Source organism: Ailuropoda melanoleuca, chromosome 7 (genome assembly GCF_002007445.2).
Source record: "Ailuropoda melanoleuca isolate Jingjing chromosome 7, ASM200744v2, whole genome shotgun sequence".
In the NCBI taxonomy this organism is placed as follows: Eukaryota; Metazoa; Chordata; class Mammalia; order Carnivora; family Ursidae; genus Ailuropoda; species Ailuropoda melanoleuca.
Genome location: NC_048224.1, coordinates 125,868,542 through 125,890,714, shown reverse-complemented (window position 1 = coordinate 125,890,714; position 22,173 = coordinate 125,868,542). Strand labels below are relative to the sequence as shown.

General features: G+C 44.3%; 1 protein-coding gene across 3 annotated transcripts in view; it reads left to right on the top strand.

Annotated features, from left to right (window-relative positions):
- Positions 1-22,173, top strand: part of ABCC4 (ATP binding cassette subfamily C member 4) — a 246,341-nt gene that overhangs the window by 194,225 nt on the left and 29,943 nt on the right. For all 3 annotated transcript variants that reach the window (XM_034665378.1, XM_034665380.1, XM_034665379.1), the window contains exons 22-26: positions 1,185-1,304; positions 2,490-2,600; positions 3,560-3,660; positions 4,776-4,967; positions 13,104-13,259. In XM_034665378.1, the coding sequence (XP_034521269.1) occupies positions 1,185-1,304; positions 2,490-2,600; positions 3,560-3,660; positions 4,776-4,967; positions 13,104-13,259 (680 nt within the window). The remainder of the gene's footprint in view (positions 1-1,184; positions 1,305-2,489; positions 2,601-3,559; positions 3,661-4,775; positions 4,968-13,103; positions 13,260-22,173) is intronic.

Sequence of the window (22,173 nt, the reverse complement as noted above, 5' to 3'; positions counted from 1 at the left end):
AGAGGCATCGGATGCCAGGCTAAAATAAGTTTGCATTTTTTCCCTAAATTGTTTCTCCCCATCATTTGCTATAACTTCTGCAGCCTCTCATGAGCTAAGTGATCTGCCCTTGCCCTGAACACCCAGGGGTTTTGCCCACAAGTCTGCTCTAGGACGTGGACAGGTAGCCAAGTGGTAGGTCAGCGTTACCTGCTGGTAAAGCACCAGTGTTACTCATCCCAGAGAGAGGTCCCTCATTCATGGCCTCATTCGTGGTGCCCAGCAGCCTGCCGCCCACCTCTTCCCTGATAGGCAGGAGCCAGGCCTAGTGCCCACACACAGCGTGCTCCTGGAGAAGGTGGCAGGGAAATGAATGGCAACTCAAACCAACATGAACTTATTCTGAAGAGAATGGCTTCTAAGGCCCTGATCAGGTTTTGGAAGAGTGATTGATGTTAATGTCACACAGTGACCTCCAAACACCAGGTGTCCAGCAGGACAGGCTCCCTCAGCCGAAGTCAAGACTATTCAAAGATGCCATGGCTGCCCAGGGCGGTGCAGTACCCAGGTTCTCCGTTACTCCGGGAAGAGACTCTGGTGCAGGAACAGGCACAGGGAGATGCCCCAGGTTGCAGGGAGAATGGCAGGCTGGCCAGTCCCCTTACACATCACTCACCTGTTAGTTTCAGGGATACTCTGACTTTATCCCAGCTCTTAAGGTAATAGTCACATAGTGGAGTGGATACACAGATAGGCATTCATGATTTGGTGTGGTGAGTACTCTAGCAGAATTAAATCTAAGAATGTCAGTGACTCAAAAATTAATAAACAGAATTTCCTCCAAAGGGCTGTCAGGGAAGTGTTTTGGAGGGAGGCCATGTCTGAGGAGGACCTTGACAAATGAGTTAGCAAAGAAAGAATTTAGTTATTCAAATCTAGCAAGGATTTGAATTTGTTCAAAGATAGGTTCGAAGAGAGACTTGCATTTTCGGTTCTTTAATGTGAGGCATGGTGTGACCAGGGGTTTGAAGGTTGACACGTTTGTTCGTCTCCAGGAGGGGCATTGTCCCTTCTTCCCCAGGCAGCCCGTCGTCGTTGAGCTCTGGGTGTGCTCTTTGGGGGGCCATGCAGCCACAGAGCATGGGAGGCAGTTGGTTTCCCCACATCCAGCCTCACCGACTTTCTGTCTGTCTCTGCTTCCCCAGCACGGAGTCCGGTATTCTCCCACTTGTCGTCCTCTCTCCAGGGACTCTGGACCATCCGGGCATATAAAGCTGAAGAGAGGTTCCAGGAACTGTTCGACGCACACCAGGATTTGCATTCAGGTTTGTAAGTTGCTGGAAATGATTTTAAAGGATGGGATAGGCTCTCTCTCTTGTCCTTAGTGGTCAGTTCCTCTCTGTGTCCCTCTGGCCCAGCACCACATCCTTCCTCAGCATGTCGTCATCCCCTCTTGGCCATGACTCCTTAGAATCTCCTGCCTGCTTCCCCATTCCCCTGAGACACCAACCTTTGGTCCCCCCCACCCCCCAGGGGCTTGCATTGTCCTTCCATTACCACGCCCTGTGGCCTTCTGTCCTTTTAGGGCAGGGGTCAACTTTTTTTGTAAGGGCCCAGATAGTTAGTGTTTTAGGCTTTGTGTTTTTTATTGTCTATCGCAGCTCCTCAGTCTTGCTATTGTAACAGGAACACAAAAGACAGTGCCTCAGCAAATGGCCATGGCTGTGTTCAAATAAAACTTTATTTACAACTACAGGTGGTGGGCCATTCTTGGCCCACAAATTGTAGTTGGCCTGTTCTTATTTTCAGAGCATTCAGGGTGACAGAAATTGCTGAGGAGATCAGTTTCCTGATGATCAGATTTGCTACCCACTTGATATGTATTATTCTTTGTCTAGGTGAGGTTTTTTGCTACGTAGAAGTTTCAGAGTTTCCTCTAAGTTTATAAAATCCTGGCCCATCTTTCCAGTCTTTATTGTATTTTGAAGATAAGATGGTATTTTGAAAGCTGCAAGTAGGTATTTTCAGCAGAGTGATCCTTGAGATACTGGATCCTAAGGAATAAACACTGTGTGCAGGGCCCTGTAAGTACGGAAGGTGCTGGAAACAAAGTGGGAGCTGTGCTCTCTGCTATCTGAGAACTGGGAACAGTCAACCAGGTATGAGGACGAGCTTCACGTTGAGCTCTGGCACTGTGAGAAATGTACTGATGAGCCCATTTTTTTCCATGTGTTTTATTATGATCCTATTTCTGTTGTAACCTCTGGTTGAATTTTTCAATGCATGCTTCCCACAAAGCCACTGTACCAGTTCCTACCTGGACCGTACATCGTCCTGTGTCAGAACTTAGCTTTTTGGAACTTTCAGGTTCCTCAGGTGTGGAACTTTGCCGTCCGTGTTGTGTAAAAGTCTCCTGGAGCTCACCCTTGCTAAATGCTCTCCCTCATTCGGAGTAGTTTACATGGTTTTCCTGCTTCTTCCTTCTGCTTATTATGCTTCCCCAAATCCAGAGGCCTGGTTCTTGTTCCTGACGACATCCCGCTGGTTCGCCGTGCGTCTGGATGCCATCTGCGCCATCTTTGTCGTTGTTGTTGCCTTTGGGTCCCTGATTCTGGCAAAAAGTAAGTACAGATGTGAGGAACTATTTATGGCATGATTACAATTTATAGCTGCGTTTACAGTTATTAAATTAAACTCTTGCCACTTTGTCCAGTGCCGTGTACTGCTTGGTGCTAGCGAATCGCATGAGAGAGCATTGGCCGTGTGTCAGGTCGGGTGTGATGCTGTGGCCTGGTCCATGCAGAGCAGCCGTTTGGATCCTGACGAGTTCCTTCTATCTTCGGATAGGTTGAGGACCAAGCTGGCCTAGCAGCTAACTTTCTGTATGTTCCTGGTGTGGCGTCTGGTTGTTGTGAGGAGAGAACCAAGTTTTCTGTTACGCCTTTTGTCCAGCTTCGGGCTTTGGGTTTTCACTTGAGGGCTATTCAGATCTCTTGGTCGTATCTGCCTGGTTCACTGGGTTGAAAAAGACACTCAGTGGGAAGGAGTGCTGTCCTCCCTGCCAGGTGGGGACCAGATAAGCAGGTGTTGGTGTGCATGGCTTGACTTCCCTATCCCTCACTGTTCCATAGTAACCACGCTGAATCACAATGTTGAATAATGGGACAGTGAGAATAGTCGTCTAGATTTAAAAGCACAGGCTCGCAGAACCCATTGCCTTGTTTTTAGTGGTTTCCAACAGCGGTTGCATTGGCCGTAGAAAGTGAAATTAGGTTAACAGGGTTCTTGAAACCGTCATGCTGGGAGTCTCAATAATGACATTATTTCTCACCTGTGGAATACAGTCAAGTGTGTGTCAATCCTGTTGGGATTAATAAACTCATTTAATAGTCTTTCTGAATTTATGACGATTTTTCTATTTTATTATCGTCTTAATCATCAGAATAAAAGTATAATTGTTACTTTCATCATATACAAAGTACTTAAATATTATAAAGGAATCTTTTTGGTAACGTGACAAAAGGACTTGTGCTCGGGATTAAGAATGGGGCTAATTTTCTTCCCCTTCTTCCTGTTTCAGCTGTAGATGCTGGGCAGGTTGGCCTGGCATTGTCCTACGCCCTCACACTCATGGGGATGTTCCAGTGGTGCGTCAGGCAAAGCGCTGAAGTGGAGAATATGGTAATGTTTATCTGAACGTTCTGAGCCTTTTCAAGTCTCCCTACCATTAAATGGCATAAAAGCACTTCTTATGTAAAATATTAAAACCGTTATTTTTACATCGTAGCTAACCAAGTTTTTTAGATCCTTCTTCCATCTGTTTAAGGTTAACGTAAAATGAAATATATACATCTTTTTCTCAGTCTTCTGTGTGCTGTGTCAGCAGGTTTTATATAAACCACAAACTGTCTTCAAATGTAATAAATGTCTCTCTCTGTAGGAGGGAGGTTCTGAAATCCTGGAGAGGATATAAGCTAATTTCTTAGAGGCCTGTTTTTGTTGTTGTTGCTGTTGTTTGTTTCTTAATGGGTAATTCCTCATTCCTGATAAAATAATAATTCAGTGTTTTGAGGGTGTTTGTCTAATTAGTAGGTGTCTCCCCTTGCACGCACTCCCCGCCCCCCGCATTTTAGCATTTATTCTTGTATGTGTTGAGCACCTGAATTTGCTGGTGTCCCGTCTTGTAGAATAAGGTCCTTCTCGGAGTGTGCTAGTCAAAGGTGTCAGGATGGTTGCTTAGGAGGCCTTAGTCAGTACATAAATTACCTCCTCTTTGGATTACTTGCACCTTTTCCTAAAGAGAAAAACAATGAAAAAGAAATCTTTCCAGTGTGCTCTTCTCATAGAAGAGAAGGTGACTAATCATTAAAATGAGATTTGTTGACTTAGCCAGTTCAGCTCCCCTAAGACAGATGGCTCTTCGATAGCCAGATTACAGATTGACGGACGCAAGTATTCCTTTCTTTGGCAAAATCCTCGTATTTTTTTGTTCAGGTGTGAAAAGTGGAAAAATAAATAAAATAAATCCTTAAAATTCTCTAGAACTCTAGTTCTGTAATTCTTTTAATTTTAATGTAATGCTGAAGGAAGTAGCCGTTAGGGAAAGTGTTACAGGACCGTGAACAGGTTTGTAAATCATCAAAGCTGTCATCAGACTCCACCTCCTGTCCTTTGGGAATATTGAGACTTGAGATGTCCCTAACCAGCTGGTATAAAAGAGCAACAGTTCATTTATAATCTCTTAACACCTGTGAGAACCTCCGTTCCTAAGCCACGTGATGTCCTGTGTCTTTCAGATGATTTCAGTGGAAAGGGTGTTGGAGTACACAGATCTTGAGAAAGAAGCTCCTTGGGAATACCAGAACCGTCCTCCACCGAACTGGCCCCAGGACGGCACGATTGTCTTTGATAATGTTAACTTCATGTACAGTTTAGACGGGCCTCTGGTTTTGAAGCACCTGACAGCACTCATTAAATCAAGGGAAAAGGTTTGTCTAAACCATCTTGCCTCTTTAAAATTTCCACAAGAGTTAGCACCGCGTCTGCTGGTTGGCATCTTGGTGAATGTGTCACAGGGCTCCTGGATATAAATTAGATCGGGTGATCCTGTTGGGAAGTCTTTCTTAGAAATTGACCATGGAATGGGGATGCCAGACTTGCCTCGTGTTGTGAGCTTCCTGATGGTGGTTGGTGGGCTGACCCACGACACACTAAAGATTCATGCCTGAGACCTGGACGTCACCCCTAGCTCCTCACCACTAACATTTTCAATATCTAGTTCCTACCTATTCTTATTTCTTTGTATTTCTCAAATCCTTCTCTTCCTCCCCCATGGCATCTTCTATTTGCAGCCCTCTGTCCCTGTCCCTTTCTGTAGACTTGCCCTCTCCGTCCTCCCACCCGTGGACTGCTTCTTTTCTGAAACACAATCTGATTCTTACGGGGCCTCCTGATAGCTCCCAGTCTGGGTGCGCTGGGGGTGGAGCCATAGCGAGGCCCCAGGTCCACTGCAGCTGGAGCTGCATGGCCAGGTCTCAGCCACCGGAGAAGAGCCTGGGATCTGTGACCCAGTCAGGGCTCAGGAGCCAGAGCCCCCAGCGGGAGGCAGGAAAGGGGTCAGAGACTCACTCAAAGTCGACGAAAGGAAACCCAAGGGGGCTGACACACGCAGGAGAGCACTGAGAGGTTTGTGACCTGCACTTGCCAGTATCGAAGTCCACCAGCAGTGGGCCTCGGATCCCTCAGCCCACACCAGGGCAGGCTCTGGAAGAAGCAGTGAAACTAGGACAGACTAGAAGCTCTTTCCCCACCTACCTCTCCAGCCTCAATTCCTCAAATATTTTTTTATTATTTGAGAGAGAAAGAGAGAGAGAGAGAGCTAGCATGAGACGGGTATGGGCGGTGGGGGCAGAGGGAGGGGCAGAAGCAGACTCCCCACTGAGCAGGGAGCCCGATATAGGGCTCCATCCAGGACCCTGGGATCATGGCCTGAGCCGAAGGCAGACGCTTACCTGACTGAGTCACCGGGCGCCCTCCAGCCTCAACTCCTAGCATGCCAGAGCCCCACCTGGGTATCGTGCAGCTGCTGCCAGAGCCTCCTATCCTCCCTGTCCCCAGCATGCGCCCACAGCCCCTCTGCCTCCGGAGACCCTTCCCTTCTGTCGTCAGGCTGGTGAAAGTCATCTCATTTTCTGTCAACTCTGATGCATCTGCCTCTATGAGACCCTTAATTCTTCCGCGGCATCTTACGTATTTTTATGTGAGAGTGTTTACAGTACGCCCGTGTTTATAGCGGCGTTACGAATGCTGAAAATGGAAGCAGCCCAAGTTGCTCATTGGTGGAGGAATGGATCTGCACTGTAGTACCTCCATACGGTGGAATATTACCCAGCCCTAAAGAGGAAGCAAATTCTGACCCGTGGAAGAACCTCGAGGACGTTATGCTAAATGAAATAAGCTCTAGGACAAAACAGGACAAATACGGTCTGATTGCACTTACACGAGATTCCTGACCTGCTCAGATCCATAGAGACAAACAGAATGGTGATGGCCGGGGGACAGTGAACTCGTAGTTCGTGTTTCACGGGGATGGAGTGTGAGTCTTGCAAGGGAAGAAGAATTCTGCAGCTTGGTGGCATGACAGCGTGAGTGTGCTTAGCACCACTGAACTGTACGCAGAAGCAGTGGCTGGGTTGGTAAATTCTGTTAGGTGCATGTGACCACAGGTTAAAAAAAAAAAGAATTAAAAATGAAAATGAACAAATAAAGGGAAGCTCTCCCAGCTGGCTTTGTGATTCAGGCGCTGTCTCACAGTACCCTGAGGCTGCATATTTTCATCTTTGCTCCCCCGAAAGTGGCCTTCTGCAGGGCACATCGTGAGTGCCGAGGGGCTGCCGGTGGGGACAGTGAGCGAGTGAGACGCAGGTGTGAAGCAAACCAGTCACGAAAACATATGAGCATCCCAGATGGCTCCTGCGAACAGCCGAGATGCGTTAAACACTTGAAGACCTACTCTTCCAAGCTCTTTCTACCACACACCCATTTAGTGGACCGCAGCCATAATTTAATGATTATACCCTTGTGACATGAAAGAATAAATGTTCGGCTTAATGCCCAAATGATACCCAGCGAGCAGCTTTAGTAAGTCACGTGGCAAAAGCTGGTGGTTCATTATTGCCAGCCGCATTGGCAGATCCGAAGATGATGAGAGCAGCCGTGTCCAAAGAACGTTAACCATAGCTGGTTCTGTCCGTACCAGCACCGTCGGGGATGCTAGCTTGCTTGCAGACCGTGTGTGCATCAGAACGCACGTTCTAGACATAATTCTGTTAATTTGCACGCATCTTTAATTTCCCTTGAAGCCATACAATGAGTTACCAAGAAGCTATGGTAAACTTAGAAACGTAACAGGTTTGTATTTTTCCGTCTTTAAACCCCTCCTCCCCAAAATCATAGGATTATCTGAGATTCTACAGTGTTGGGGGGGATTGAATTTGGAGATAGTTATAATACTGACAGTATCTTTGGGTTTGTGTCTTTCTTGGTGCATGGACCATGTCCCCTTCCGCTCCGTTTATGTAATTAGCGATTACACCCAGGCCACGCAGTCATGACGTGACGTCACTGCTTGTGGAGCTAAAGCCCACCAGCCCCAGCCCTGTCATGCAGGGACGCCATTGTCCGGNGGGGGGGGGGGGGGGGGAATGGGCCAACACAGCGGCGCAGGGGGGGCAGCTTTATTCTCTTCCAGCTTTTTCCTCTCCTGTCCGGATTCCTCGAAGTTACAGTAAACAGGAAAATGTAATAGGTACTAAGCAGGTTTCTAATTCATGGAAGAAATAACAAGTAAAAATAAAGAACCAAAATGAGGTAAATAGCACCCTCGGCTTCCTGGTTAGATTCTAAACACTGGCTGCATTTTTCACTTAGATGATTTTGTGGTTGATTTGATCGTTTTAAAGAGTACTGGGCCATTTTAAAGCATTTTCCAGCTCTAGAGGTAGGTTGGTTTTGGTTTGTTATTTTTTTTTCTTGCTCAGAGCTATGACTTGGATAATACATTTTTACAGATGTGTACTAGACCTTGATATAATGTGCAAAAATATTAGTTTCCTACATTTTCTCCTCTTTTACATAATATCTTCTCAGAAACCCCACACCTCCCTCCAGTTTGTCTCACTTCCCCTGCTGACTTTCTAATTCCTGGCTGCCCAGACCGTGGTACCTGCATCATCTGAGAGCTTCTTAGAAATGCTGACTCTCAAGCCCACCCAGACCTCTGGTCTCTGAATTCCCTTTGATTGAGCCCCCGCCCTGATAAAAAGTCTTCCTCCCATAGGCAGTTTTGGGTGATTGTCCTTTGACAGTTTGAAATTGGGCTCATGAATTACCCAACTCCTGTGACTCATCATGACACTCTAGAAAGTTCTGTATCCCTATCCTATATAGATTTATTTACTTTTATATTCTGCAAGTTATGAATTTACATTATAATTTAATTCTGTATGACTCTAAGTTTATGCATCAGTTTGTCCTTTTGGTGAAGTCTGTCTGCATCACAGACAGCATTCCTCCCGCTGTACGGCCTTCCCCCCCATGCCCTCCTACAGGGTCCATCTGTATCGTATCAGGCTGGGCCCTCCTTGGGCCTAGAGTCACAGACCGCAATGTGTAGCAATATATCTGAGGCCCTTTCACCACCTGCTGGGATGAAAAATTCATCTCACTGCCCCAAGCAGGGCAGTAGGCCTGTTTTCCCAAGCACCCTGTGCTTCTCTCTCCAGCTGTAGGTGCCCACCTGACCATGGGTATCCTTTTTGCTCAGAGACGTCAGGTCTTTTGTCCCACCCCCCATGTAACACTCACTCGTATCCACATCACACTTCAAACGTCAGGCAATAGGATCAGTAAGATAGGCCAATTCCTTGATTGCAACCACACCTGTCCTGTCCCCACTTTTTTCTAGCCAGGTGGAGAGATGCAATGAGCTGCCAGGCCATCCATGTATAAGGAGGCCATCAGCAGAATGGGCAAGCATTGGGCAGACCTGGCTCTCAGTGCCATTCTGCCCCTTACTTGCTCTGTTATTTCAGGCAGGCTAATTAGTCTTAGTAAGCCTCCCTCTGATCTTTTGCAAAATGAAAGTAATAGGTCATCTAGGGTTGTACACTTCAACAGGATGAGACCCCCAGCTCCAAGACTGGTGACAAACAGATGTTCGGAAAACAATAGCCATCACTGCCTTGGGGTGTAACATGGCCATAACCACTTCCAGTGCGGATGTTGTTGCCTGCCATTTGCATTAGTCTCTGTGGTGATAGGATCCATTTGCCATGTCTGTCTTCGCTGCCCAGCCTATCCTGTACCTCATCATCGTTGCAGGAGATTTTCCATACATTTGTCCATCCTGACTTAAACACCTCAATTCTGTACAGAATGCCTGTTTGGCACAGGACGCCACATGTAATAAAAATAATCCAAAGGTGAATCCAGGACAAAATTGTATAAAACTGGCTACTAACTAAGCTAGAAGGCAGTCATAATGTTTACCAAAGTTTAGAAAAAGATGTTCTAGCTCTGTTGTGTGGGAGAAGTGCACAGGCGGGAACGGGAAGAGCGTATACAAGAAATTAGGCGTTTGAGATAGACTTGGTGACGTGCGGGCAGGATCTCCACAGGTGGAAGTACATGGGAAGAACATTCGGGGTGGTGGGACCAGCATCAGCAAAGGAATGATGGCTTGATCCACAAACAAAGGATCCAGCCCCTGCAGAGCATTGGGGGAAGTGAACGACCGGGTGCGTGGCACAGACTTGTACGTGCAATCCTCGCAACGTTCTAGTAAATCCCACGGGAGCTGACTGCCGGCAGTTTAAGGATGGAGAGTCAATTGGGATGCTTTCGTAGAAGGGACTTCCTGGGACAGTGTGAGAGGCTCAGGGCTGTCCTGCAGAAACCCCGTCTGAGAAGTGAGCGAGTGCACGTGGACCGAGGTGGGAAGAGGCAGGAGATAGGAAGCCAGTAGCTGTTGTGACTCCTAGCAAGATGTAATGGGGAAAGTGAGTCCACTTTTTGGACTCAAACTGAGTGTCGATTAAAACAAAGTTATAGGGGTGCATGGGTGTTTCAGTTGGGTAAGCGTCCAGCTTTTGGTTTCAGCTCAGGTCATGATTGTCAGGGTCCTGAGATCGAGGTTCCGTGCTGGACGTAGAGCCTGCTTAAGATTCTCTCTCCCTCTCTCTCTCTGCCCCTCCCCACCTGCTCATGTACACACTCACTCTCTCTCTAGAAATAAATAAATAAAAATAAAGCAATGTTATAACACCCAGGCTTCTTAACATGCAGGGAAACAGGTGGGAGTCAAAATTAGTATCCTATTTCTAGAGGGTAGCTTGGCATTACTTAACAGCCCCCTTTGAAAATATTTATACCTGCTTTTCAGCAATTCCACATGGAAGAATTTATCTTAAGGAAGTAATTAGAGTTGCTTGAAAAGATTTAGCTTCAAGAATATTTAACACAGTTATTTATAATAGCAAAATATTGAACACAGCCTAAATATCCACAAATAGGGCGGGTCTGTTAAATGATCACATATCCACAAATACTCTCATATTACGTGGCCATTAAAATATTCTCTTGAAATATTAAGTGCAAACAGTTTACTACAAGAGGTTCATATTAATCTCATTTTGTTTAAATCTATGAGCTTGTATCTTTAAGCACACACACATACACAAAGGTCCGGAAAGAAATGTATCATCTGAAGAATGGTTTTAAATCAAAGGGCTGGGGTTATGACTTTTATTTATTGACTTTTTACATTCATTTTCACAGATTATGATTAAGAAGAGTTGGTGTTTTGTTTTCAAAGGTCATGCAGCCTTGCAGTCAGGTGAGGGACTGAGTCAGGAAAGCTTGTGGAGGTAGAATCTTGAGGGCTTGGTCCCGTGCTGGACAAGGAGGAAGCTAGAAGCAAGGTGAACATGTTGAGCCCATGAGCCTAGGAAAGAAGTTTAGAGATTAAGACGGGGAAGTTAGAAAAAGCAGCTGTTTTGAGTGGGAAATGGGGTATTAATCAGGTTGACTTTCATCTATAAAGAGAGACCCAGATACAAATGTCTCACGTGCTGGTGTAGTTGACAGAAACCAACCTCAGCCTCATTGGGAAAACATAAAGTGTTAATTGTAAATCAGCTTAAATAAGAATATCTTGAAGTATCTGTTTGGTTTTGAGTATGTAAATTTATTGATATTGGCGATATTCTCCATGGGAAGTTGGTAAAGCCCGTTGGTGAACTGTGAAAGACACGGGCTATGGTTTGGATGACTGAACAGTAGAGAGAAATAGCTAGAACCTGGTTTTCTTTGAATTGCCTTATTGTGTTTATTCCCAGTTGAGTTTGGCGATCACAGTCCTGTGGTTATGGGCAGCCGTCCGTGCCCCCTGCCATGTCCCGGCCCTTTACTAAAGTCTGCATATGTTCCAGTTTGCACGGATGGATGCGTTTCAGTTGGGGTGATAGCGTGGGAACATCCACACATTCTCAGAGAAACAGTTCTTGCCTGTATCTTGATATGTGTTGATTTACATTTGCAGACACCTAGAAATACACAGAAACACGGGAGCTGCGTGTGTGTGTGTGCGTGTGCACACACGGGTGCACGCTCTTGGACCTACCCATGTGCAGAAAATGACCCATCTGTGAAATATAAATTAGGACTTACCGTAAGATACAAAATGCCTATACAGATGATAAAATTAGCCACAGACACTTTCCTTACATTTATCTCTATGAAGCTAGGCTCTCTTTTGAAATGCCACCCATAGTTATACAAGTGAAGGTTTAAAACTTTGGAAGCATTCCGTTGAGATGATATGTAAAGTTCCCAGCATAGAATCAGTGCTCAGAAAGTTCTTCTCTGTTGAAAGCTGTGAGTTTTAAAAATTTACTGAATGAATTTACAAATGATTGAAAGTGTGTCTTGTACCCTTCATTGATTCCAGATACCTAGATGAGATAATATCATCTCCTGGGAAGCTCCCACCAGGGAGTTTGTAGCTGGGTGTCGGGCAAGCTCATTGGTATTTAAAAAAAAAAACCCAACAACAGCCAGTTTCTGCATATGGGTTTAAATGCACACAGCTAAAAATCAGTTTTGTACAATACAGTTTCATTCCTGACCAGCATTTTACCTGCTTTATATTGGTGCTTTGATCTTGTCAGTGCATTTAATTTCTCTCCGCTTCGGTACTAATAACCAGACTGATACTGGACACGGATCTTTCCCAAGGGGGTAATTGTGAGTATTAATTACTTTGCAAAATGCCTTTTGAACTGCTCAGATGAAAGGCCCCATATAAAAAGCAAATGTTATTTGTGTTGTTGTTGTTGATGATGATCTCATTATGGGTATTTCAGTACCGGCTACTGTTTTTTAAGACACTGAGACTTACATTTTAAAATTTTAAGATGTTTCCTTTTGAGACAGAATGTAACCAGGTAATGTAACCATTTAATACCAGAAATGTTTTTGTTGTTCTACCAAGGAATAATTCCCCTTAGGTGGTAGAATTCTGGGAAAATGATTACTTGTTTATGTATAACGCTTCTGACTTGTTGATATCTGTGTAAAATTATCCAAGAAATTATCGAGGTTCAAAATGCCCAGATACTAGGAATAACGCTAATTTTAAAAATGACTTACAAGCTGCTGAGGAGATTGCTGGGTTTCACTGCCAGTGGGCTGATTGTATTATTTTTAACTTTTCTTTAGACCAAATGGATCTCACCCAAGGACAGTGCACCCCACTCCTCCCCCACCCCCACCCCCTGGGACACAAGGGACATTTTTGTCAGTGTCTGACATTTTCGGTTGCCACAATTTGGGGGGTGCTACTGGTATCTGGGCAGAGGGCAGGGATACTGATAAACACTTTACAATGTAAAGGACAGCTCCTACAACAAAGAATTGTCTAACCCAAAATGTCAACAGTGCCAAAGCTGTGAAACTCTTTCGGACCACATTCAATGTAGAACTTCTTAATCCGTCTTTAACAACCAGAGTTTCTCCTAGGTATGTTGCATATCGTTATTCTTAATACCTCCTGGATCTCTTTACAGGTTGGCATTGTGGGAAGAACAGGAGCTGGGAAGAGTTCCCTCATCTCGGCCCTTTTTAGATTGTCAGAACCGGAAGGTAGAATTTGGATTGATAAGATCTTGACCACTGAAATTGGGCTTCACGATCTAAGGAAGAAAATGTCCATCATACCTCAGGTAAATAAGTCAGGGCATTCTCATGTGTTCTTTTTTTAAGGGAACTTAAGTTTAATTGCTTTTAATTTTATTGCTTTTTTTAAAGAAAAAAATGAAGAGTTGATCCTTTTGCCCCAATAGAGTATATTTTTAACAGCAAGTATTTTTTTCTGATCCCAGGTTGTGTGTGTGTGTGTGTGTGTGTGTGTGTGTTGGATTTAATAACTTACCCAGAGAAATTTCTGGACTCAGACTTCCCCAGGTACCGCAGTTTTATCCACTGATAAACACCTAATTCTGAAAAGAGAATGATGAATGATTTGTTTAGCGCTTGAGAGGCTTCTAGGGAAAAAGTGTTTTTAAGTGTTTTAATGTTACAGTTTTGCTGTAGGAAATAAAGCTAACTTTTCAAAGGTGATAGTCTCCATGGAGGGCTTGCTGTGAAACTGTTGGGCTTTGAGCATTACTGTGCATATAGATGCTTTGAGGAGACTAAGAATCTAGCCATTACTAAATGAATTTTGACCAGGAGGCAGTAGTGAATAGTGAGAACACAGGATAAGGAAAGCCAGCTCTCTGGACCTCAGGTTTCTCTCCCTCACGAGGCAGCTCCTAGTACCATCTCCCAGAGCTGTTGTGAGGCCTGGCTCGGTGCGTGTGGTGTGCTTCTCCCGACCCAGCTCCTGATTTTGTTTTCTTATTCTGCTTCTTAATAGAAGTGTGACTTTTAGGAAACGTTCCAGAGATTGAATTATGCACAGTACAAGCTCCTGTCATTCCTTGTGGTTCACCTGCTCAGTTTAAATAAAAATTCAGAAATTATTTATTGAGCAACTACTGTCTTCCAAGTATATAGCCAGGGGCAACATAGGCTCCGTGCCCACTGGCCTGCAGCTGCAGTCCTGGGGACTGGGCTTCCGTTCTGCGCTCTGCTTTGGCCCTTACACATACTCCACTCCAGACTTAACGGATTCTGGTTTTGTTTTGTTTTAATTTGGGGTTTTGTTATAGTCTACAATCATTTGCCTATCAAGGGAGGCTGAGAAACACTCTCTCTCTCTGTCTCTCTCTCTCTCTCTCTCTCTCACACACACACACACACACACACACACACACACACACGAGATGAGAAACATAGACAAAGAAAGCCATGCAAATGTGCTTCCTGGCATGTAGATACAAAGAGCTCGTAAATGCCTGTTTATGAGAAGGTATATAGAATATGGCACTCAAAACGGAGGAAAATGTGGACTTTTTTCTTGAGGTTGAGTATAGCTGTTGCTGCCTACCACTGGCCTCTGAAATAATTGGAATTATTCTAACTAATTTCACAATCAAAATCAAGATACCCCTTTTAGAACCACAATGAGATGCCCCCTCACTCCCACTAGAGTCACTACTCTCAATAAAATGGAAAAGACTGTGGCACCTGGCTGGCTCAGTCAGGAGGGCAGGTGACTCTTAATCTCGGTGTCGTGAGTTTGAGCCCCATGTTGGGTGTAGAGATTACTTTAGAAGACAAAACGAAACAGCAGAAAACACCAAATAGCTGGCAAGGTTGTGGAAAAACTTGAACTCCTTTTCATTGCCTGTGGGAGTGTAAAATGCAGCCCCTGAGGAAAACAGAATGGAGTTTTCTCAAAAAATGAAAAATAGAATCATGTATGAGTGATCATATAGAAATATATCATATCCTATTAGCATTTCCAAAGCAGAAGTTCTACGAGATATTTGTACACCCATGTTCACAGTCGTAGTATTCTCAAGAGCCGAAATGTGGAAGCAATGCACCTGTCCTTGGGTGGATGAATGGATAAACCGAGGGAGGTATGTTCCCACACTGGACTCTCATTATTCAGCCTTAAAAGGGAAGGAAATTGTGACATGAGCTACAACACAGATGAACCTTCGGGACATTATGTTAAGTGAAATAAGCCCGTCACAAAAGGACAAATACCGTATGATCTGCTTATATGAGGAACCTGAGTGGTCAGTTTGACGGAGACAGGAAGTAGAATGGTGTTTGCCAAGGGGCTCGAGGGAGGGATGGAGCGTTAGTGTTTAATGGGTACAGAGTTTCAGTTTGGAATGGTGAAGAGTTCTGGAGATGGATGGTGGGGATAGCTACACAACGATGTGAATGTATTTAAATACTCCTGACCTGACTCACTCAAAAATGATTAAGCACAATTAGAAAATCTTTAAGAGCTCTCCTATCGCTGATGCTTCTATGCTTTTGTTTTCTTTTTCTTTTTTTTTCAATTGAAGAATAATTGACATACAATATTGTATTAAATTCAGGTGTACGTCACAGTGATTCCATATTTATAGACATTATGAAATGGTCAACATGACACATCCAGTTGACCTTTTAATCCCCTTCACCTATTTTGTCTATTAGGAAAAAAAAAATTTTTTTTTAAAGATCTCCCTTTTCAGAAAAAATGGAAAGAAATTTTCAGTGCATTCAATCCCTGTATGTAATAGTTCCCTCTGGCTAGTAGATTCATGACTTAGGGACTCCAGTGGAAAATAAATGAGTTGAAATTCCCAAGTTTTATAATTTGGTTTTACCCATCTCTGAAATGGGCCAAACGAGATCAGTTTGCAGAAATGATGGGCGTGTCTGTAAAGTACTTTCATGTCCTTGGATGAAAGGATCTAGGAACATGTCCCGCATTATTTTTAATGCTTCTTAATAAGAAATGGTTGTATGCTTGTGTACATAAAAGAACTGTATAAATAAAGAAATAACGTTAGATGATTCTTGGCTCTGCCACTAATGTTTTGGAAGCACATCTGAGCAAAGACTAAATACACCTTGACATCACCAGGTTTTGGTTCTCTTCCATAACTTCCCACCCTACTTTTGAGCATGCTCGAGGTGCGTGCAGACTCCAGACACTGTGCTTACAAAACAGTACTAAGCTTTGTATCCATGTAGATAATGATCACCAACCATTGTAAACACAGAGTCTTTATTTTCTCACTTTATGTGCCTTTGTCTCTAAGGCTCAACGTTGGTTGATGAAAGCGAGTCTTGAGAGACTGTGCAAAATGTCTAAAGGGTCCCAGGAAATCTTGCAGGAGGCAGCCAGGGATAGAATCTTTAAAAGCGCTGACCAAGCGTCAACACAACCCATGTTTTTATTCCGAGTCTGTCTCACGAGTGTTTGACCTTGATGTTGTCACTTGGCCTCCAAGGTCCACTATCCTTGTCCTTAAACCAGGTCTAGTAATTACTGCTTCACAGATTTGTCCTGAAGATTTAACGGGATGAGAAAACGTTGGTGGCCCCATACCCTGCCCTAGGAATGCTTCGTAAGTAGTAAGTAGTATTACTAAGGATCGGGCCACTAGCCTTCCCCGTATTATGTTACTTAAGTAAAAGCAGGAACTGGCTCTGGAGCGACGTTGTGCTTTAATTTCTATTTACGTTTTTGTGGTCCTCAGTGATGTCTTTTATATCTATTGCTTATCGCATAAACCAACTTGTTTTGATAAATGTAAACGATGAAACAAAAAAAAGTGAGCGCAATGTGAATTTTAGGGTAAATGGAACAGAATCCTAGCCAATGCTTTTCTCACCAGGAACAAGAGGAGAGGATCACTTGTTTTCTTTTGTTTTCTGGCTCCTCTCCCACTGGGCTTCTTTCCTGACCACTGCTCTGTACCCCACTAATAGTTGGCGGTCCCCCATGAAGACCCTGATGTTTTTTCTCAGCTCTTCCCACAAGCCTGGCTCTTTCCTGCCTCTCCTGGAGGCTGTCCCTCATTTCTGTGGCTCTGGTGCTGCTGCTCGTCCCGACAAATGACACAATTATCCATACCGCCTAACGTTCATGGAATCCTTCACGTGTTTTGGCCTCTTTCCCTACTGTCTCCCAAATCCATCCTCACAGTATATGGTTATACCAATCAGCGGCAGAGCCAGGGTTTGTATTTATTTTAGGGAGGTTCCCAACGCCACATCCCGAGCCACCGACTGCCCTGCTGGGGCCCGTAGTGCCTGGGGACTGCCGTCCATAGTATAACTGCTGCACCTCACGGTCCTGCACGCACACGTGTGCACACACACGTGCAGAAACACGGATCTCCCCACACGCTGTCATTCTTAGTGCCCTGCACTCATATTTTCTATTATATCCATTCTATGCTAGTTCATATAAAAGACAAATGATGGTCATGAGACACAAAATTGATTTCATGACCCATTGGCTGCACCTGCAGTTTGCAAAAGCACTTTCTCCTCACTGTCCTGCCTGACCAGACTCCTGCTACGGATGAATCCCAGGCCTGGAGCCTCATGGGTGGCCCCAATTCTCACCACAGCCCTGCCAGCTTCGCCCCATTTGCCGGGAAGGAAGTGAAGGCTGGTGGGGGTGGTTCATAACATACCGTGAGTCAGACAGCTAATAAACAGATGATAATAAATATTAATAAAATCAGAACTCAGGACTGTCTGACTTCAAATATCTATACAGTACATGTTTGGAACTGAATGATTTCCGATATCACCCATTTTTTTCTACCCCACTCAAAAAGGATTCCAAAAACCACGATAAAGGAGACTAAATAGAGAGCCAAGTAAAAAGATACTTCTCCTGGTGCTATTTTTCCCATTGGGACAGTGGTGGTTTTGAAAGGCTGAAACACTTGTGCCCTTTGCTGAAAAACTTGAGGCACACTTAGCACTAAAAGAAAATCAGTTTAGGAAAAGGGGTTAATTCACTTCCATGTCATGGGCGAGCATCAGGAGTGGGTACTGGAAAGTGTACCTCGCTCGACCTAAGAGCCCTTTCTACTTACAGTGTCTGACTGCAGAAGTGGGAAGGGCTGCTGGCCTGGTCACTTAGTTACTTGTCCATAGCGCAGACAGCTTCCATCCCTCTTCCCCCCAAATGAACAGGAAGCAGCGTCCTTGTGTCTCACCCTGATTTAGGGAACCTACGAAGTTTGGAGCAGTCTCTGCAAAGGAGAATGGAGGTTTGTTTTTCTTGCGTTCCCGTTTTAGGTGAGCCAGGCCTGCGTCATTCCCTGGCTCCGTGCTCCGCGGGAGTCTGGCTGCAGCCGGGAGCTTCCACGGCAGTCCCACTCTCCTGGGCTCATCCTGGTCACCGTTGACCGCTCCATGAGAGATCAGAGCTGGGAGAGAGGTGATCGCAGCCAGGCCCAACGTCGGAGCAAGCGGCAAGGGAGTGGCGGCACAAATGGTGGGACACTCGGGCCAATCCCGCAGGGAATGTTCAAAAACAAATACTGTCTTCCTAACATACTCCGTGATTTGTATAACTTCAGGAAAGAAATGAAAACACTTTCTAAATTTCCAAACAGAACAAGTTGCCGAAATGGACACTTCCCTCTGTGCTCACTACCTGAAATAGTTAACCTCCCCAAAGAGAGCAGCAAGACGAGATGATATTTAGGGAATAGCTTGCTTATCTGAAAGGATCTGGAAAAATGGATTTCAAAACTTTTTTGGATGGATTCTCTACATCTAAGGCCCCTTTCCTTTTGGCACCAAGAAAATGTTTTCAGTTGAAAAGTGATTCCATGCAAATTCATTATTTATGATTGCACCCCAAGGGTTGGCACAGATCAACAGCTCTCATCTTTATCATGATTAAACAGATTCATTTTTTACATTTAATAGACTTTTTAAAATCAAAGCAAAAGCAAGGTATTTTTTAAACCATCCACTCTGCTCCTTTGGTATTTCTGTTGCCTGGGTTATCTTCCGCAGGCGGAAAAGGTTAACCAGAGCTGTCTCTTTAAGACTTCTTTATTCTTACCCGGTTTTCTTTCCTCTTTTTTTTTTTTTTTCCTTGTTGAGAACAAAACTCAGAGAAGAGGTGGGTATGCTGTTACTAGTAAAGAAATACAACTGGATTCTAGCCTAATGGAGTCAGCCTTTTGTTTCTGACACTAAAGTCTTCATTAAAGCCCAGGGAACTGCTCCCCGGAGCTCCTGACCTTTTTGTACCGAAAGAGGACTTTACAGGACTTAAATCCTTTTCCCTTTGTTGGCAAACAATGTTCTTTTCTTCTGAATATGGACGATGATCGGTTCATTCAGAGGCTACAGGATTTAAAAAAAAAAAAAAAAAAAGCAAGATTTAAAGCTTCAGGTGATTCTCTTTCTTGGAACTGGGAGACAAGCTGCCCTTAATAAAGGTCCTCTGATTAGAAATGAAAATGTAGCTGTTGGCACGCAGGACCAGCAGCCCCTCTGGAAGATATATTTTAGTCAAGGGCAGGTTCTTGGTTGGGGGCTGACACGATTAGGGTACGGTAAAGTGTTGTGCTTTCTCTACCTGCTTTGTAACCACTTGTACGTGTTTTTGTCTTGGACCAGGGTCGTTTTAAGCTTCTGAAGGTTAGTGGGTAGGGTTTCTTTTTAGGATAATGAGAGGTTTGTCTTCCAATAGCATATACAGAAGGCCTCGTAAGACTGTGCTTCTCTTACACTTGTGTCAAGGGATTATCAATTTACTACACTAAATGCTTTGATTCAGAGTGGCTATTTTTGGGTCACATGCCTGATAGGAACTTGTGTTCCATTGGTAACAAAGGAAAACATTACTGAATATGGCGCAAAGGATAAAAAAAAAAGTCAACTTTAAACTGATGAAAAACAGATTTGATACTAAGGTTCCATCTAAAAGATGACACAGAACAAAAACATTCGTTTTCCTAACTCTACCATGCCAGCCAACTCTTATTAAATGAGGTTTAATTGTGTACCTTCAGAAAAAAATATACTTTGGCTAATATATTTAGTATATATTATATGTTTACATGAAGGGTGTATGTCCGTCCATAAATCTTGACACTGTAATGTTCTGCCTGCATTTTTACAACATTTATTTATAAGATTAGTTTATTAACTTCATTGCTTGGAGGTGGGTACTTTAAATAATAGTATCTATCAGAAATGATAATTAATTTGACCCTTATCTGGTGCTGCAGTGTGTGTCTACTGTGTGCACTTTTATTACCTTTTGAAGATAATATAGTGGTTTCTTATTTGGCAAGTGGATGAAAGTAGAATGAATGGAAACCAAAACGAACACCATGCATAAAACACATTGGCATATTAAAACAGACATTGTTAACAAATTGCCTGCTGGTTTTAAAGAAAAATACGGCTTCAGTCAGTTAATGTTCTAATAAATCATTCCCTTCCTTCAAGTTTTGACTGAAATCGTACTCATTTTGAAATATATATTTGGCATGTCGTAACAAAGAAAAATACTGTAATTTACTAAACTCTTTTCTTCTAATGACTGCTATGTAAACATGAGTAATCGCCTACTATTTCCCTTTACATTGACAGTCGAGATTGAAGTGGTGACCCTTGATTGCAATGGGAAATGGTTAAATTTAATTTCTTTCTTTTGATGACCACGGTGACTCGCTGATAATGAGCAGAGCCTCCCTTGGGCCTGCGGGTACCTGGGGTGTCTGCTTCGAGCTCAGCCTAGACCAGCCGCAGCTCAGTGTCAAGGGGAGCAACGCCTCTTTCTGCAAAGAATCCCGCTTTAGTCCCCCAGTCTTTGGAGGGAGTCATCCCTTTCAAGACCTTAAGGTGAGGGAGGTGACGAGAGAGACCCTTCCTGTGGATGAAATAGGTGATCCAATTTTGAATGTGTGCTCCCATGCCTGTTCTCCGGAACCATCGAAACTCTGACTCCCGCACCTGCGAAGCCCGGGCCCTTGCAGCATTTAACAAAGGAAGGAAAGTCTGTCTTTTAAACACAGGGCCGTATTTTGTAGATTAGCTTAGGTAACACCTCTGCAGAGTGTACTTGGAAAACCAGGGGGACGCTGCATCCCAGACCTCTTACTGGATGTGAGTGAGCTTTGTGAGAGGCGTCGTGAAGGGAAACGTATCCGGGTCCTATGCACCTTGACAGGCTTGTGATTAGTAGAAGCCAAGAGACCATCTCCCCCCTTCTCTGCTCTTGAAGCTGATTCCTTAACTCATTCTCTTTCAGTCCCTTTCCCTCCTCAAACACCAGTCCTTGGAGTCTCTCTGTCCGGGCCCCAGAGCGGATACTGCCTGTGGTTTAGAGCCTTGGTGGGAGAAGGACGAGGGTCAAAAAGTGAGGAAGGATGGGTAGCAGCCCTCCTCCTTTCTGGAATCTTAGGGAGTCAGCTGGAGCAGGAGAAATACCTAGCTTGTGGAACTCTTGTTGGAATTGGTCATTACAAAGAGTAAGATAAGGTAGAATCTGAAGAATTTCGGAAATAGAATGAATGAAGACTTTGAAATACCAAATACAATGATTGTTATCCCCCTGGAGAGGAACTCTTACCATTGCTTAGATGATGGTTTAGTCTTTGATCCTAAACTCGGTAGTTTCAAGGGAGACTTTGAACTGGGGGTCTTGGGGTCTGTCAGTTCAGGAATCACTTTGCAACATCGTATGACCAGTGATTTTTTCAGTGCTTTTGGGGCATATGGGCCACTTAATCTACTTTGTAAAACTAAAGCGTCCTTTCTAAAGTGTCTTTGAATATTTAGATTTTGCCTTGAGGCCGGCGTGTGTTTTGGTGGCACACTTACTGTCTTCTGTATCCACTTCCCCTTCCCCAGTCGTAAGACTGAGAGCACGGGGAAAGAAGGTACGGGGGGCCCTGTGAGTGTTACTCTTCATGGCTAAAGAGAAGAAAAGTTTACCGTCTTCATCTTCTCAGGCTTTCGAGAAGCGAGGAGGAACAGTCCAGCCCCGAGGTCAGGCGAGATCTGAGGCTGGTGATTCCCTTGAGCCGTTCTTGGATGCCCATGGAAGGGTCAGATCTTCTCTTGTCCCCACATCGGTGCATCTCATGGTTCTTTCACCTAACCCTGAAAGTAGCCAGTTGGGCTCTTCTCTGCTGCCCATATTCTTTTGGCCGGGGTTATCAGAGCCTTCCAGAAGAAAACGTACGT